Source organism: Notolepis coatsorum (genome assembly GCF_963971535.1).
Source record: "Notolepis coatsorum genome assembly, chromosome: 19".
NCBI lineage: Eukaryota > Metazoa > Chordata > Actinopteri > Aulopiformes > Paralepididae > Notolepis > Notolepis coatsorum.
The window spans coordinates 39,323,625-39,343,432 of record NC_140183.1 but is presented as its reverse complement, the minus strand read 5'-3'; the positions used below and the strand labels follow the sequence as shown (position 1 = coordinate 39,343,432).

General features: G+C 42.8%; 1 protein-coding gene across 1 annotated transcript; it reads right to left on the bottom strand.

The window, feature by feature from the left end:
- Positions 1-3,810: 3,810 nt before the first annotated feature.
- Positions 3,811-19,808, bottom strand: LOC311246463 (1-phosphatidylinositol phosphodiesterase-like; the record flags this gene model as incomplete). The annotated part of the gene is made up of 6 exons (XM_084336617.1): positions 3,811-4,663; positions 10,928-10,931; positions 13,804-13,870; positions 14,986-15,160; positions 15,309-15,469; positions 19,803-19,808. 6 exons carry the CDS (start codon positions 19,806-19,808, stop codon positions 3,811-3,813), a joined length of 1,266 nt encoding a protein of 421 aa, XP_084192743.1.

Genomic DNA, 19,808 nt, shown 5'->3' with positions numbered 1-19,808 from the left:
ACCGCATCACTCAAATTATGTTGTAAAGTTGTATCAAGAGTGGCATGTTTTAATTCCAGATATTTCAATTTAGCAGCTCTTTCTTTATTTTTGATAGATGCATAAAGTAATATTACTCCTGATAAATTATTTCAGTGCTTCCAATAAAATTCTTGGATCAGAAACCGACTCTTTGTTGGACTCAAAAAAATCTTTCAAATTACATTAAAATTGTGTCCTATATAATTCATCATGTAACAACAAGGAGTTAAAGCGCCATCTAGGGGCTCTATTAAGTGCAGGCCTCATGGTGACTTAGCACGAAATTACTTGGGCTGACCAAGTACCCGAAAAGGTATTATAGACATTTCTAAATAGATCTTTAGATGCTAATAAGAAATCTATTCTGGAGAATGACTTATGTCTAGCCAAGAAAAAATAATCCTTTACTGAATCATTGTGCGCCAGACATCTATCACATGGGTACGGTCTGTCCACAAAAAACAAAGCGGGGCTTGCAACTCACTTTTGATGCTCCAAGGTGTTTTAATTGTGACAAATAATAGCAGCAGATACTATTTGGTTTGTCCACAGACATCTATCACATGGGTAAGGTCTGTCCACAGACATCTATCACATGGGTAAGGTCTGTCCACAGACATCTATCACATGGGTAAGGTCTGTCCACACTACAGACATCTATCACATGGGTAAGGTCTGTCCACAGACATCTATCACATGGGTAAGGTCTGTCCACAGACATCTATCACATGGGTAAGGTCTGTCCACAACCATCTATCACTTGGGTAAGGTCTTTCCACAGACACCTATCCCATGGGTAAGGTCTGTCCAGAGACATCTATCACATGAGTAAGGTCTTTCCACAGACATCTATCACATGGGTAAGGTCTTTCCACAGACACCTATCACATGGGTAAGGTATTTCCACAGACATCTATCACATGGGTAAGGTCTGTCCAACCCCTTAATGCTTCAGAGACAAGTCACTGCTCTCCTCCCTTCTGTACTGGTGGAGTACAGAAATGTAAATGTAAATGTAAACTGCAATATTTTCAAAGTGCATTCATTATTGATACAATTGATATGAGTAAAAAAAAAACAGATGTGGAAATTCCTTAAGGCACCATCATTAGTTATGAAATATAATTGTAGACTTCACTTATTGCTAAACATCTTGGATGGTAACCCTAGGTTTGCTGACCACAACAACAACAAATCAGCAACGCCCTGCTTCATACTCACACAGTTACTGTACATTCCCACTTGGGCACTGCCCAGTACAATCACAGTGAATGTATCCTAATCTGGTCATGCTACACACACACACACACACACACACACACACACACACACACACACACACACACACACACACACACACACACACACACACACACACACACACACACACACACAGGCTGTGTTTGCAGAACAAAACAAGACAAGTATTTTTCACAGATCTTGAGTTTAAAAGGATCTACATGGATGTAGTTTCACAGTTTCAACGGATATAGCCTGACATTAGTGCAAGATAAGAAATGCAGGAATCACTGTCTTACAGTATGTTCTCATAAACAAGTACAGAAAAACTATTTAGAGCTTTTGCATGAACCCAGTCATTTTTCACTGCAAGAGATGTATAAGAAGCACACGTTAAACTTAGTTTACCTACCACTTACTGCGATTCACAGCCTTTTGGCAGAGATAATTTTTTATTTTAAACGTCTTTAAAACTCACATTTCACCTCAATATGCAGTAAATTATCAATTTAATAAACATGAAATCACATTTATACATTTTATATATTATATATAGTTATTTATATTATTTTCTCAGAATATGTTTATTTTGCAGTAAGTTGCCGTTGCTGCCATCTTTAGTGTTACGGATTTCCCCATTCAAAACCACAGTGATCTGTCTCATTATGGATGCTGGCAGTTACCTGTAGGCACATGTGGTGGAGGAGTGTACTGTGTATTGAATGCAGTGCAGACTTGCAATTCAACTGCATTTCCGTTCAATGGGGATATTTTACTGTAACTAAAACATTTGTGCTCATGTCTATAATTCTGTTTTTTCATGCTGAGGTTGACGTTTGTATGGAAATGCCGCTATATGGCAGCCACATAAACCCTTGAGAAATACAGTGGTGTCACTGAATATTAATAATGTTTATAGTCCTAGTTTACCTTGTCTGTCTGTCTTTGTGTTTCTAAGATTAAAACATTTAAAAAAAAATTTAATAGAGAGAGAGACAGAGGGAGATTGTTTCTTATTCATCATTCCCCCGTCTTATTTGTGTTGGGATTCAAGTTATGTGTCTTAGCTGTGTGCTTGTGTCTGTATTATTAAGCATCTTGCTCCTCAGTGTTACATCACTCCTGCACAAGGACATGGAGGACATGGACATGGAGACTGATAGTGAGGTGACACTGGCCTTCAGTCTGGATGGAAACTGTTTTAACATCAGGAGGTTCCAGACAGCCACAAAGCTGACGTCTGTCTGTCTGCATACTGGAGCTACAGTGTGTGTTGGTTGTGATCTAATGAGACTCATTATCATCAGCTTTTTAGGCCACCATCAGTCTGGACTCAGTATCAAGTCTGAACTCTGTGATAACTGCAATTCATGCTAAATATTAGGATTAATATAAGGATTAAAATGGTCTGACTAAATGATGTTAATGCCACAATAGACTTAATTTGCTGAGCTAGTTGAGGATTTAAGAAATGTAGGGATGTCCGATATTATCGGCCTACCGATATCGGAAAATATTGGTATTTGTTTTCAAAACTTTTTTTACATTTCTATAACCTTTATTTACCCAGGCAAGCAAATAAGAACAAATTCTGATTTTATTTATTGTCAAAAGTATGCATAATATTGTGTTAATTCCACAACAAGAGATATGTAATGTTAATTACCTGAAATTATTCCGTTTTTTGGGGGGGAAACCCTGCATATATCGGTTTCGGTTGATATCGGTTGATATCGGTATCGGAAATTAAGAGTTGGACAATATCGGTATATCGGTATCGGTAAAAAAGCCAATATCGAGCATCCCTAAAGAAATGTAATAAATATAATACACAACATACTTCAATTAGAATTACTTTTGGTTTTATTTCTTGAAACTATTGTATCACTGCCTTCTTCAAATGCATAACAAGGCAAAATATCCAAATATGAAAATGACAAGCGGAATTCTGCCTTCTGTAGCCTGTACAATTTTTTTTTCTCCCTGTAATGTAATAATAGACATATTGCATTCAGCAACAGGGCAAAAGACAACCTTATTACAGTATATGGCATTTCCTTCTTATTGTGTACTGTATACTAAAAGCACAACGGTGCACATCAGAAACATGCTAGTTTATTTTATTTATTATCATTGTTAATAATATTGTTAATGTCAGGACAACTTTACTGGAACCAGAGAAGAGCCTATGCAGTGAGCACAATCAAAATCCAAAATCCCACGTCAGAAACAATTTAATTTATACACACTTGGTAATAAAGAGTAAGATGAGTAAAAATCTGAATCCAGAAAAGATTATGTATTAGCCCCTAAGCCTGCATTTGACACATACCACTGATAGACATAACTGACCCAATAGACTGAGCCAAATAGAAACATTAATGGCTGAGAATTTGCATCAACATTGAGAGCCATAAATGTAATTCCCATTGGGTGTGGGGGGTTTGGGGGGGGGGGGGGGGGGGGGCTGGACATCAGATGGGGGGCGTTTACCCAAAAAAGGTTGAGAACCACTGAATTCTAGTCAGACATATTTTCTTTGGACAGGATTCACCACACGCAGGTATTTAAACCAACAGCTGTTTGAATGAGGTCAATCCCAGGGAAGTCCATGGCGATGACAGCGAAGCACGGTTTGTTCTGATTAGGATAGAACTGCTTCAGGTACTGATTTAGCCAGGGGTTCACCTTCTCAGCCACTCTTTTGGGAGTTAGAAACATGCCCCAGAATGTACCAATACCAGTCCCACTGGAGTAGGTCAGAACTATATTATGGCCTCCACAAGCCTCCGTGGCTTGAGTCAAGTGTTTAATTATTTTATTGTCCTTATCTTTAACATTAGTGACCTTATGGTCCCCTTTAGTGCCTGTTTCTATGAGTGGGATGCCGAGTGTGAAGGTACTTTCTTGCACAAAGACAATTTTACCCCTGACCTGCCCCATGGTTGGCATGCCAGAGTTTACCCAAACAAGCGGGTCATTGCTAACCAGATTTTGAACCATTTTACTGACCCGGTGTTTATCAAAAAGCTCTGGCTTCACTCTGATGAGAACCGTCTCACTTCTAAACTCTGACAGGAATGCTCGGACTGTGTCTAGGATGTCTCTGAGAGAGTTGCGCTGGTATATCACTCCATGCATGGCATATAGGGTGTCCTTCAGCGCAAATACTTTGAGATCCAAGAAGCGTATGCCAGCCAGCAGCTGGTCCCTCAAGTGCCAAGCCTGGCACTCAAACAGTGGCCCTCCATAGCGGGTCATGGTGCTGTGGGTACCAGGGATGGTGACGCGAGAGAGGGTACAGAAGTCCTGAATGGAAGCCATCCAGGCAATGTTGTAGGACTGAGGGAGTTGAAGCTTTTCCTTGTTGTTGAAGAAAAGATCCTTTCCATGACACAAACATCTGAAAATGAAAGGGGTTTGTTACAAAATGGGATATCCACCATATTACTCCTATACCTGGAAGAAATATTGGTCCTAAAATACATTCAGGAATATTATTGACTATTGAAAATGGTAACATTTTAGAAAAATAAATTATTTATCTTTCTAAAGTATTGATTGCTCAATTTAAAGGAACAAGCCAACATTATGGGAAATGTGCTTACTGTCTTCTCCAGTCAGAAAATAATCAGACAAATTCCTCTCTGTGCGCTCAGTAGTAAGCTATCTGGCTGCAAGCTAGCCAAGCTTAGCACAAATTAATGGAAGTGGATACGGATCAGCTACTTAAAACTCCGGGAGAGGAAAATTAGTATCTTCTTGTCTGAGAAGACAGTAAGCGCATTTCCCATAATGCTGGTGTGTTCCTTTGCCTGTGGTGCATTTTTTCCTATTGCTAGGTTTTAGTGAGTTTTTCCTTACCTTTGCGTGGGGTATGTCTGGGAGTGTTGCATTTATTTTGCATTTTCTTTATTTTTTTTATTTGACTTTATGGTGTTTTTGTTTTGTTCTTGATTTATTGTGATGTTTCTTCTTGACTTGTTTAAAGAAGACGTGTCCGGCCCATGGGGACATTAACGTGTGTTGTCGGGCCTTACAAATACATTTGATTTGATTTTATTTCCTATAAGACAGCAAAATATGTCTCAAATGGATAAATAGCATTTTGGAATGAAACTCTGCACACCAAGAAGCACATAACTGTGTGGGGAATAATATACCACAATACCTTTGCTGGAAACAAATATGAGTACAACCCACATAGTAAAATCTTTTCACTCACAATGGTAACTTGTGGTACCATGCAGGACTTTAAAAAATATATTTACAACCATACTTACATGAAAAGCAGAAATGTATGGTGGAAAAGCAGAAATTGTTGTGCGGTCCTCATTCTCACAGCAAACACAGCAATCTAGTGAACATTTTGCAAAAAGAATGTCAAACTCCTCATTTCAATATACAAAGATAGTCCTGAGCATATTCACTTGTTGAAATGCTATCCAAATGAAGCCTACAATAATGTAATATGAATTTTAAATTAGGCTAAAATGGCCTATATTTGATAACATACCTTGTAGCCTTGATGATTTTAATAACAAGGATTATGATCAACTGTTACCGCACCAAGTGGTAAATCCATTACTTATATTACTCAGTTATCGGGGAGAAAAATACTAGGTGTGGACTGATACTAACTTATAATATTGTCTCTTTGTTGCCTGTAATCAAGGTCAATGCTTCTGTTTGCATTCCAGATAACACTGCATATCCAAGGTGTGGGCGAAGGTGGGCATGTTGAGCAAGTCATTGTCAAATTAAACCAGGCCAGATTACATTTCTTTATCATTTGAAAACACAATGCAACCAATGCAATTGAGATATCTTCTTGGCCAATGATGACGTCACAGTTTTGACAGAAAATGTCCCCATGTAGGCCAACCTAGTCCAAAGATCAATGTAAAGGTATGTGGCACTTTATTGTCCCTGTGGGGAAGTTATACCTTTGAATTAGACCCATCCAACCACTTAGCAGTGGGCAGCCACTAGTACCCGGGGACCATCTCCAGTCGTCATGCCAGTAGGTTACCTTAGTCAAGGGCAATGGCAGGAGCGTACCTAGCATGCCTTTTGGTGTGAGTGAAAAACCAGGGTACCCAGAGGAAAAACGTACACAAACATTGGCAGAAGGTGCCAACTCCATACTGAAAGGCCTCCCGTGGGGGTTAGAAACCAGGAGCTTCTTGCTGTGAGGCAACGGTGCTAAGCATCGTCCCTGTGTCGACTTAAAGGGGAATTCCACTCTGGGTCTCTCTTGTATTTGTATAAAGGTTGCTTTAGTACAGAGTAAAATGAGCTCACAGCCAGCTCTGTACAAATCGTCAGGCCAGAACCCTAAACTACTGCACATGCCCCGAATACACAGTAAGAGCATATTAAATGTAGAATTGCATCCACTCGGACAACGCCCACATGAACTTGAAGGAGTGAGCTGAATACAGGCCTACACTTAGCTTACTGCTTCAGACAGAATGGCTATTGGTATAAGTTAAGTTCCCGTTTTTTGAGAGAGGGAGAGAAACAGGTATTGTGACATCTTGATGCTTAGTCATGTGCTGTTGTCTCCATGCAGATGCAATGTATATAGAAACCTGGGAAAGCAGTGTCATCATGAGCATGAGATATCATGTGATGTCCTGATCCACAGTGATGAGAGGGTGGTCTGCCATTCTGTATCCTGTTAACAGCTCAAGGCTGCCCCCATGAGGCTCAAAGGGACACTTCTACAGAACGTCGATGAGAACAGATTTGAACCAGTACAAAGCAGAGTTTCCTAAATTGTTCTTGTCAATGATCCCTCCAAATAGATGCATATATGCATAGGCCACGGACCCCTATATGAAAGCATTTTGTCCCAGGGCTCCATCATCTGACAAGATGTTTGCTTTGAGATATGATTTAGTACATAATTACACATTGTCTATACTGTGGCTGGAGAGTTGGGAGAATATAATACTTGTCAAAATAGTCTGTTTTATACTGTTTTGGTCTGTTTGTACTAACTTCTAGTAAATAAATGAATAGTGATATTAAACTGGTTTGCTTGGGACTCCTTCAAGAACCCCTGCGGATCCCTTGGGGCTCATTTTGAATAGAACTGAATAGAACTGGAGTTTTGTCTAGAACAGGGGGACTCACTCTTCAGGAACAGGACCTGAAGCGGTCTTACAGAGAGGTGACTAAGACAAAATATAGTAAACATAAAGGCAATATTTAAACATTGTCTGCATGATGGTGACTAGTACAGGCCATAATTTTGCTTTAGCCTCTTTAACCTGTATGGTCCACCGGCAGACCGCAGATGACATCACATCATAAAGCAATCTCTCCAGACTGTATGATTAAGTAGAGTTTTTTTCCCCCTCAAATGTATCCAAGAGTAAAGACCCTAACCATGTCACAACAGCAGTCATAGTGTATATTTTCAGTAACGTTTGTTTACCAATAGGTTAAAGTGTTATTAGTGAGATTTTAGTTTATGGAATGTCTTAATAATTTAGCAAATATCCGCCATTTTGAATTAGCGGCATCCAGAGCTCTCAATGAGCATTGAAATTTTGAAAAACTACCTTTCCCAGCCGATTCCAGCTTCCTGCAAGCAAATTACTTTTGTATGAATTTTTTTTTATCTCTTATTTCTCGGGATTCTCTATCACAAAACTGAACGTTATTGGCATATATTGGAGTGCAGTGAGTGTGTCTACCTTCTGTGAACATTTAGCAACAATCCCTGTTGCAATCCGATCCAAAATGGCGGAGCCATATCCATTATAAGAATGAAACTGTACAGATTTCATTCAGAGTTCTTCCTGCACGCCTGGCGATACTAAATCCAAATTGAACTCTGCCATTTGAAAGAGGAGATTTGGCCCGATCCATAGATGTGCAAGTTGGCTATAATAAGGTAATTTATAGGCCTGCGGCCCTCATTTATCAACGTTGCGTACGCACAGATATGTGCTTAACCCGTGTGTACGACCATTTCTAAGCAAAGTGTGGGATTTATTAATTTGAACGTGAACTTGACTTTGTGCTTATGTCTACGCACAGCTCAGAGCATGCGTAGCTGACGCCCAGTGGTAGAATATCGTTACTATGGCATATGCGCTCCTCAGTTCATGCATTAGTTTCAACGCGGAAATAAGCTTTCGTGCATTACTCCCGACACTGGCGCGTGTTCTGTATGAACCGTAATTCATTATAGTTCATTGTGAAATAGCGACAGTAGTGTAATTATAACGGGCTCATGCGCTAACAAGAGCTGGGCTTGCTTGTTTGGCACGGGGGGCAGACGCAGAACACCTAGTGTAACTGCCGCCGTGTCATAAGGCGTGTTCGAGATGGATTTCGGTTCGCCTCGAAAGTAGACAAGAGTAGCCGAGTGAAGCCGGGGGAGGAGTTAAAAAGGCGGACACTTCCGATTTCACGAGAGCCTCTCGCCTAGTCTCGCATGGCAGATACGCTTTCACGTCACCACGCACACATTACACACCTGTCCAGCTCATTATAATGCGATGGCCGTGTGCAAAATTAGATCAGATTCAAATGTACAGCACACCATATACTGCTATAGTGGAATATACTATTCATATACCATAATGTATACCATCTTGTTGCACGCTCCTGGCCACACGCACACACAACACACTGCTGAATAATTCTGTTTTGCATCAATATATATATGTATACTGTGTATATTGAGGCAAAACAGAATTATATATACAGTATTGAGGCAAAACAGACGACGCATGTGTGTGTGTGTGTGTGTGTCTGACAGCTTGAAGTTTATCATGATGATATGATGATAACGCATCATACTGCAATGCACTGCTCGCTGGCCTCCCGGCCACTGCCACTAAGCCTCTTCAACTCATTCAGAACGCAGCGGCCCGCCTGATCTCAAACCTACCGAAGTCGGCCCATGTCACCCCACTTCTTAGGGACCTGCACTGGCTCCCCATTGCTGCACGAATCCGCTTCAAGGCCCTCGACCTAGCATACCGTGCGGCAAAGGGAACCGCTCCCGCCTACCTCCGGTCAATGGTCTCTAACTACACACCCTCAAGACCCCTACGCTCTGCATCTTCTGGCCGCCTCAGACCTACTCCTATCCAAGCTCCCGGAGGGTCATCAAAGAGAAGTCGCCTATTCTCAGTCCTTGCCCCATAATGGTGGAATGAACTACCCACCCCAGTTAGGACAGCCGAATCACGTCCAATCTTTCGCCGTCGACTAAAGACGCACTTCTTCAACCATTATCTGAATTTAAAAAAAAAACAATAAAAAAAAAAAATCTAACCCTAACTAACCGTACTGTCATGCACTTGTCCTAATAAACTAACCTACACTGTAGCACTCAACACTTTGATGAACATTGTTGCTCAGCTGATAGAGTTGTGCCCTTCCTGATGGCTTGTCGTACAGAACTTGTAAGTCGCTTTGGATAAAAGCGTCAGCTAAATGACTAAATGTAAATGTAAATGTAAATAACGCATAACATAATAAAGTTTTCAATCAATTAATCAAACGTCTCATAACTCCCTGGCTGTCATGTGGCTGGTGACTTTTCTGAGCCAATAGGCGCTTTGCACGACCATAGCAAGTCGCTTCCCAGCCGGGAGCAGCCGGCTGAGAGGTACTGTGGCGCCTCACTCTGAAGGCTGTGCGTGGCTCGCTCCCGCGAGAGTTACGTGCCTCGTCTCGTCAGATTTTCAGAGCAAGTCGGACAACATTCTAAACGTCATGCAACGCGCTTGGCGAGGCCGTAGTAAAACCTGCGCAGATCTGCGTCCGCCTATCCCATCTCGAACACGCCTATAGTGAAATTCAAGTTAAGCTTCAGTATGATCATGTCATAGTAGAACCGGTTAGAACAGGCTAGAACCTTCCAGAACTGCGCTCCACAGTGTATAAATAGAGAGAACTTACAAGGGTTCTCTCTCTCACTTCTCAACCACCATCAACCACCTAGCCCCTTTCGTGACTGTGATGCACCGAGTGAATCCACAGTCACTTGCTCCTCAATAGGAAACCAACCTAGATTTACCCTGAATGACTGGTTCTGACCGAACCGTTCGTTATACAAGAATCACAGAGACGTTTCAAAGGTACTCACAGTTGCACGAGGGTTTCGGACAGAGATACGGGATGGTTTGAAAGCTCTGCGTTGCTAATAAACATTTTAAATAATTTTCATAAACTGGTCAACACTGCATTATTTCCGGCGTTGTGTGCATGATGCGCATGCGCTGTGATCACACCAGGCAGCCAACGCCGGAAATAATGCCATGTTGACCAGTTTATAAAAAATATTTAAAATGTTTATTAGCAACGCCGAGCTTTCAAACCATCCCGTATCTCTGTCCGAAACCCTCGTGCAACTGTGAGTACTGTGATGTGAATGGGCCGAGTAATGACGTAAGGAGCAGGGACTCAAGTGGCTGTCATTATTGAACTCAGGTGTTGCTGATTGTGTGCGGGGATGAGACGCTGAGACTATTGATAAGCCAGTGGGACTCAGATATCGGGGTTGGAGCACACAAGCGGTAACCAGACTCTGTTAGGGCCGGGGGGTGGGGTCGATCGTGGAGAGTTATCCACCGGCGATGAAGACAATTTAGCCAGCCGTCCACAGGTTCCGGTGGCGTGAGGAGGGGAGGCTTACCCTCCTGGAGACAGATAGGGACGGGAATAGAGGGTACTGAGTTACCTCACTCCTAAAGACATTATACTCGGAACGTCCTCGCGGACACCGGGTACGACTGCCAGGTTACAAGTCAACTACAACCTGGTGGACCACCGTTCGCTGGAGCCTTCGCCCGGAGAGTTGGACGGGGTCCAAGCACCGACCCTCGGGGGGGGTCGCACCGTGCGGCGAGTTAAGTCCACTGTTACCCATATAGTAAAAGGGAATAAGGGTTTTATCTTAAAAAAACCATCTAATCTAAATTACTCTGCGTTGTGTTGTAAAGTACACCTTAAAACCTATTTACTGATAATAAGACCAACCCGGTCTTATAGCACGGCGGCGAGAGTGGAAGCACCAAATGAAGAGAAGAGAATTGATCTAATGTTCAGATCCGCTTTTATTGTCAGAGTCCAAAAGTGAACAACAACTGAATCTGGTTCAAAATGAAAAATAGGAGTATGTGCAATAATATTTGATGGACGCAAACTCTATGCCGTTTGTCACCAAATATCAGACTAATCAAAAGTAGATTAAAGAATAATAATCTTCGTCGTTGATTTTCTTTGTTGTCTGATGACAACAAAAGGATTATTTTCTCGTTCTCAGAGCTTCTTCCTCGTCCGTCTCTCTGCTTGCCGTCTCTCCTGTGGGTGGTGGTCAAAAAGCGTCTATTCGAAAAGCGTGTGTCTTCCTGCTGTCGTGCAGGCTATTTTAAAGTCTTGACTCCTCCTCCTGCGGACGCGGGAGTCTTTACGTCAGAGGGAAATATCTCTACCTCCTGATTGGGGGAATCTATCGCGCCCAGTTTTGATTACTTTTTAAGAGGCCGTCCTTAAAATATATATTGTTTTGGAGTTTTAGCTTTTAAAGGTATTTAGGTTAATTTTACTATCTTAAAATCCCAAGGGTATTTCCTAACTTTAATAAACTAATAGATTAACGCTTTTGCAGACTTTCCTAGTGACTTAAATACCTAAGTTAACCTATTTTTTATTGAAATGTAAAAATGAAGTAAGAATCTACTTTATACCTGATTTTGCTGACTGCTTTAGATTTACCAACTATAGTTTCCTTACTATTTTCTATGTTGACTTATGTTAGGTTTGTTTAACAAATACTTTATCCTTAAATCAAAGTATTTACTCTCCAAATATCTAAGTTCACTGGTATGTTTTCTTTAATCCAATCTAGTTTTTTCTAATGTCCTCACACATTAACTATATTAACTATATTTCCAAACAAGTCCTACATAGGGTTTTTAAACTAACCAACTTTACTTTTATGGCTATTTCCTGTATTGGTTTATTGATACTCTGCAAAGGTGAATAAGAGTCTAGTTTTCCTTATGGGATTCATAAAAGGGTTCTGGTGGTCTTTTACCTACTTGTTTGTAGTTTAGAATCCCTGTCTCCCTCTCCCCGTTTGCCAAGGGGGTGAGAAGAAGATTCTTGTCTGCAGAACAGCTGCATCTCTGGGGTGTCCTGTTTGTGGTATCAGTGGTGAGTGCCTATGGGCCATCTCTTTGTTCTACTTTGGCTTGATCAACGGACCACTCTATTCAGATGCTAACTTTTATCCAACTAGCCGCTCAGTCTTTTGTTTCTAAGTTCCAACGTGGGGGAAGAAGACAAAGTCTGTGTTTACTGTTACCACTGTAATGCTAAATCACTTTGTCTCAAGACCTAAATTATGTGTACCGTGGCAGGGGCCAAAGGACGTGAGAGGGATTGAATCACTCTTCTCAGACCTGCTAGAATACTCTTTGGTGGACTAGCAGAACAATAACAGAATGAATCTATCTAAAGTGTGTGCACTGCATCTTACAATTATCAGCTTCATCCAGTAGCGGCCGGCCCTGGGGAAAATCAGACTTATACAACAGTTTGACCCTGAAATGATACTACAGTCCCCCGTTGTGGGTTTTATATACCCACATATGCCCATAGTAATTTCCCAATCAAACTGGTCATACATCTCCCAGGTATCATAACCTTTTAACCTTAGCAAAACCACTTAAAAAAACCAAAAAATTTAAAGAATCTCTAAAAAACAGTTCAAAAGTTCATTTCTGTACAGTTCCAAATCCCCACTCACTCATATACCCCCCACCCTCGTTATTTCACTTTCACACACATTTATCAGTTATTATAATTTGACATCCAGTCTAGGTCCGTTTCTCTATACAAAGAGAACATCGTCCCATTTATCAGCTTTTTTGTTTATTTTTCTATACTTATCATGTAATTAACCAAACATGTCTATTTGTGTGTCTGACCCTGAAAGAAAAGGATTAACACATCGCACCAAAAGATTTAAACATTTCTAAGAAAAGAGGGAGCATAAAATCAAAAAATATATACAATAATTCTGCTCCCTCCATGGATCGCTGAGATCTCAATTATCATTAGCTTTCATCCTGCCAGTTATCCCTCATCAAACCTCCTGAGGTTTCTTGATAACTCTTTGTGGTCGAGGACATCCTTCTGAACTTGTGCTAATCACTGCTCCTTCCGGTTGTGGGCAGTCTTGGTACTGCTCCAGTCTTCACAGACGGAAAATAATTATCCCTCTGTCCTGTTATCGCTATTTGGATTTGTTATGTACAACAGACAATTTGATTGGAATATCACATTTTCGCTCAGATACATCTTTACTGTTCTGTATTGACAATACATTTCTCTCCAAATTTGTTATCTATATATTTCATGGCTCCTTATCGCTAATATTCAAAAGAAATCACATGGTTCTCATTATTTTGTGCTGTACTCTATTACTAGACCAATGTCTCAAGTTCAACACAGTATTATACCCCACCACCCTATGAGTGTGGAATATCATTTTCACAATCATACCTCTGTTTCTGGACAGCTTCCTCGGCTCGGACAGCCAGCACTGACGAGACCCCTCCTCCAACAGATCCTATACGCACGGCAACAAACCACAGTCGCCTTTAACCACACATCTTTCACCCACTCTGCCAGCCTCTAACAAGCCATCAAAGAGTCCCCCATAAGCCAATTATCAATTGCACATGTCCACACCCTACACAAAAGCTATTTGGCCAATGGCGACCAAAATCTACTGAGCTCATCCATGTACAGAGAATCATGTTTTTCCAACACTCCCCACAAAACTGCGACACAACCTCCCAGATCCTAAATCTGGATTCTTAATGGGCGGAGAACAAAATCATGAACCAGCTCTAGTCCATCCACTTTGTTCTCAGTCCACTATATAGACATATACTACCAGTCCCGCTGTGTCGCCACCATCCTCCTACCCTGACCGGTGAGAGATCACTCCCAGCCCGTCAGGTTCCTAAGAAAAGATAGAGAAAAGAAACAAAAACAAAGAAAAACATGCCAAAACAATAAATGAAAACAATAAACAAAAATTTTGCGTGTCGTTTTTCAACCACACCCTAAGAAACAAAATCAACCTATCATCTAGGGGCATAACCACCCCCGTATACACTAAGAAAGAGAAAGAAAAAAATTAAAAGAACAAATAAAATACTCAGTTCATTCTCTCTCTTTAAGTCCGCAGTCCACCCTTTGACCAATCCACTTATTGATCAAGCATGGATAATTACTACTGGTCACTAACTGAAGTAGTACCACATCATTCCACTGTCTAATATTAAATGTTTTTAACTACCACTTTGTTGTTAGTACGATTAGCTCATGCAACTGCCAGTTACTTCATATTCTACTTTTCCATGTTAGTCGCACATTCTTTTAGTAACTTGCACACATAATCTAATCATCCAACCTATCTACACATCTTCTTTTCTATTTTTATTCTAATCAGTAGTATTTTTTATTCAATTTATTTTTATTTTTAATACCTATCTATATTTTTCTATTCAGCCGATGGCCTCTGCAGACATGACCTTTGATAATGACCTATCAGTCCACATGGCCAGCAAACCTGTCCCTGTTCCCTCGGTTGTGGGGCCCTGTGGGCCCCCCGCATGTAATCGGATGGCCCTGGGTTCGTCGGCCCCAGAGTCTGTCCTTGCTCTCTACCATTACCTCCATGGCTCTTTCCTCTGACAGTCCATCTGTTGGCCCGCCCCCCTTGAGCCTGTTCTGGGGAGAAAGCCACATACCTGTTCCTTTCAGCCGCTGTCTTTTGAGCCTGGTGTGGGGAGGGGCCTGGAAACTCACCCCTCCTGTGGCTCTGTTTACCCTGTTGCGGTCCAGTTCCCTGTCCGGGCAACGGAGCACAGGGCATTCCTTGATCACGGCGGCCTAGTTCTGACGCCCGAAGCATGACCTCACAAACTGTACCACTCAGCAGTTCATTCTTTCTAGCCAGTTCTTGCTCCAGTCTCTGCGTCTCGTGTGCGGCTTGCCCAATCGCCCGCTGTGTCTTCATCAGGTCTTGATGAACCGCCTCATGTCGTTCGAACGCTTCTATAAACGCTCTCCCTTGCTTGTAGGTCTGCCCCCCTTCCTCCATCTCGGCGCTGGCGGTCTGACTTCCCGTCTCTGGGCCCCGCCTCTCATCTTGGCTCTGGTGTTGGGGGGGTTCTGGACAGGGGGAGCTTATGGGCTGTGGACACTGTTCTTGATACCGACCCTGGTTTTGCCCGTAGCCGCCTCTTCGTCTGTTATTCCATCGAGGACCACTTCCTCTGGCTTGAGGACGATACCCTTCTCCTCGGGGTCGATATTCCTGGTCACAGTCCCTAGACATATGTCCGGAATTCCCGCACGTCCAGCACTCTATTGACCCTGGCTGAGGTCTGGATCCATTCGCCCCGCCTCTTCTGTTTCCACCTTGTCCCCGTGACTGCCAGGGTGGTCCCCTCGGATTTTGTTGCTGTTCTTGCGCCGGACCCCCCTGTGTTGGAGGCAAGTTTAACATTCCAAGTCCTTCTGACCCGCTCGTCACATGAGGGAAATCAGTCATATTCAAATCAATCAGGTTAATGTCACTGCTCAATGCGGTCAGTGAAGTGTCTGCAGAGGTTATTGGCATTTCCCCACTATTGGCCTGGCTACTGTTGGCCATCTCTATATTGCTTCTATTTTTTATACTCCGGGTTATTGAAATAGACTTATTGTCAACTCTCGTTTTTGTTATTCTATTTACTTCTATTTGCTTCTATCAAAGTTGGTGAATTTGCTCTACATTTAACATTCACCCTTCACTCTCATGCACTCATATTATTACCGTTTGGAAAAACAAGTTTCTCTGTGTTTCAAACTATTTTTACAAACTTGAGTTAAACTTCACTCATACTGTCAATTCTTTCCAGTGCAGACAGGAATTGATAAGACGCTTATTATACTTATACCCAGACTTTAACAGTCAATTTTTCCCCAGTTGGAGTTGGAATCGTCGGAACTGCCTCTGTCTGCCCCCGAGCAACTGTGGAGAAAGAAAGAAAAAACACTTAACATCAGTGATATTCGCTTTTCATTCCATTATTTATCTTAAGCATGGAAATGTTGCGCATCTCTATACTAATATCACTTTAGAGAGAGTTAGTGTAATTTATTTGAATCATAACGACACAGCCTTAGCTGCGTTTTGTCCTTTGTCCAATCTGCAAACGGGATGTTCCAATCTCTTTGTAGTGTACGCTTCACACGAATCTCTGAGCAACACAATTTTGCATCAACCTCTCCCGTCTGTTTCTGGTACGTTGATGGTCCTTTCCTTTGAACAATGAGAATTATTTCCACAGCCTATCATTTCTAAACATTTGTGCTGGATATGGTAATTTAGTTGCATCAAAATGTCTTCTTTGCTTAATGTATTTGTCATCTTAATCTCATATAACATTCTAATTGTCACTGACAGCTTAATGCCTATGTGTAGATCTAATTTTAACATTTCCTTCTATGTGTAGCGCTCTTTATTTCTATCTGAGAAAGTCTAAAATGTATTCCTATCTTACATCACATTTTACATCACATTATTCACATAATTTATTCATAATTAATACACAATCCCCCTCTTTAACACCAAAATCTAGGTGTTAACTCAACGCTTCATCATCTCACGAGGAAAAAAATAAACCTTCAGTGACTCATATCTCTGAAACCTCGTGCTTGGCGTAGCGCCCCACCACCTGTCTTATAAATCACAGGCGCAGACACCACTCCTAATGAAATCCCTGCAGACCCATGATATCCCACCGGTCCGCCATTCGCAGCCCAAGGCATCCCTCCCAGTAGCGACCTGAAAGAGACCCCCTGGGCTCCCCACAAGGATATCCAAAATTCACACAACCTCCCATCCACTGCTGCACTTACACAGCATCTCAGATTCACATCAATAACAACAAACACCACCACCATAAGCCCCACATATAATATGACATAAAGCCTAACGCCGTACCCAAATGCACCCCTCGACCCCCTGATACCTCAGTGGGGGAGCTGGGAGCCTGTACCCCGTCAAAATGAAAAAAAACTACACACCTTGTTCGCCTACGCCCGAACTAGAACCAACCCACTATGGAAAAACTGCATACACATACACACAACCGTGGCAGGCGAGAATTCCTACCACTGAACCACCAATGCATAACATCCCCAGGCACGTCCCCTATGTCACACCCTTTGCACACCCTGGCCTCATCACTCCCCAACCCAGAATGTCTACCACCCAGATCACAGAATGGTATCCCGATATCCTTGCATCAACGGGACGCCCACCCCTGCTCGGCCCCCCATCCCCTCCACCTGCACCACTGTGTGAGGGAGGGAAGGAGGAGGGAGGGAGGGAGCACCTATGATCATCAAGGGGAGAGGAGCTAGGAAAGAAGCCAGGGAAAGAGCCAGGACCTGAGCTAAGGACGCAGGACGGGAAGGGAGGAAAAAAATCCTACACGGGCTAGGGGGGACAGCGTAAATCAAAACAACCACACCCAGAACTATAATTAACCTACAGACTACCCAGCACCACCTAACCCAGTACATAAACAGGAAATATCAATAAACAAATAAACAAGCCTAACCTGCATGAGCCACCAGGCCCACTGAACCAAATTAATAACGAGGGAGAGTGAGAAGGAGAAGGAGGGATAAGAAAACGAGTGAGTTGTACTACATTGTACTCCCAAATGCACACCTGTGCCACCCCATCCGTACCTAAACTAAACCTCCACTTCCCCTATTACATCGCCCTCATATTAACAACATAACACTGTAGTCGAACACCAAATAGCAAGTAAACTCAAACATCAACGTCATCCCCGTGACAAGGGAGAAAAAGCGAGAAAGAGAGAGAGAGAAAGAGGGAGAGAGAAAGGGAGAGAGAAAGGAAGAGCGGGAGGGGGAAGAGGGAAAGAGAGTGGGGGAGGGGGAGAGGGAAGGAGGGGAAGAGGGAGAGAGAGAGAGAGTGAGAGAGGAGGGGGGAGAGAAAGGAAGAGCGGGAGGGGGAAGAGGGAAAGAGAGTGGGGGAGGGGGAGGGGGGATAGGGAAGGAGGGGGAGAGGGAGAGAGAGAGAGAGTGAGAGAGGAGGGGGGGCTGGGATCCCACCTCCCCCTACATCTCACTATTAGACTAAACTATACTACCAACACTAAAGTAATCCTGCCGTTCAGCCCTACGATGTGGCTTCTAAGCACTGTTGAGTTCCCATCACAACCATGTGATGCACACTCCTACTGGTGAAGCTTATAATGGGAAGAGAGAGGGAGAGAGGGAAAGAGAAGGCGAGGGAGAGAAAGAGAGAGCGCGTACTACTGTACCTCATCCCACTTCCCAATACACACCTGTACGCTCCCAAATCCACCCACCATACTGCTCTAACCACTCCACACGCAATACCCATCAACCCAACCCTGTCTGCCCCATTCCCTGAATCAACATCACCAGCACCCAAAACCGGCCATAACTGTGTAGAACCGACACAGTCCCACACCTAAAGCTTCCTCCATTAACCTTAAATTGAAAACATAACCCTTTAACTGAATACCAAATAGCAAGCCACCCTAGATCCCAACTTGACAAGGTAGAGAAAGAGAGAGAGAGATACTATGTCTATATATTACCTTATTGGCCGAAATTACTATCAATGCAATATAGTTATTGTATTATAAGAGGCTAGACCCCTTAACAAATGATCCCACACGTGAAGAATGTAATCTAAACCAGGACGGGAGCCTAAGACATGGCTCTACCGCCCCCTAGTGCAATCCTAACCCAAACACCACCTAGAAAAAAATAAATCCCTCAAAATGGTCGCCCGGCGCCCCTACCCAAGATGGTCGCGCTTCTTGTTTAACACCTCGCGAGACATTCCGAGAGTCCCATCATGCTATGTCGTTAGCATAGGTAGCTTAGCATATTAGCTTCGTTAGCCATTTGTGTGATAGCCAGCGCGGCTAGTTAGCATTAGCTTAGCTTCAACCACGACACCGCAATAAACGTCCCCAAACGGCACATTGTCCCGTTGTGTCAAGCAGGCCCGACACACCGCAACGTTAGCCCAACACAGCTCCACTCCGCAGCAGAACTTTAATCCCTTTAAGCGCTGAGGGGCGACAGTGGCTCAGGAGGTAGAGCAGTCGTCTGGCAATCCGGAGGTTCCCGGTTCGATTCCCGCTCCTCCCGGGCAGCGTGTCGATGTGTCCTTGAGCAAGACACTTAACCCCTAATTGCTCCCGATGAGCAGGTTGGCACCTTGCATGGTTGCCTCCGCCGTCGGTGTGTGAGTGAATGTGTGAGTGAACGGGTAAAATGTGAGTAACAAATTGTAAAGCGCTTTGGATAAAAGCGCTATATAAAAAAGCAGCCATTTACCATTTAGTGTACAAATTTAAACAACATAAAACATTACATTATATACAGGCCATTGCAAATGCTAGCTTGACCCCGCCGCCAGCTACCGCCAT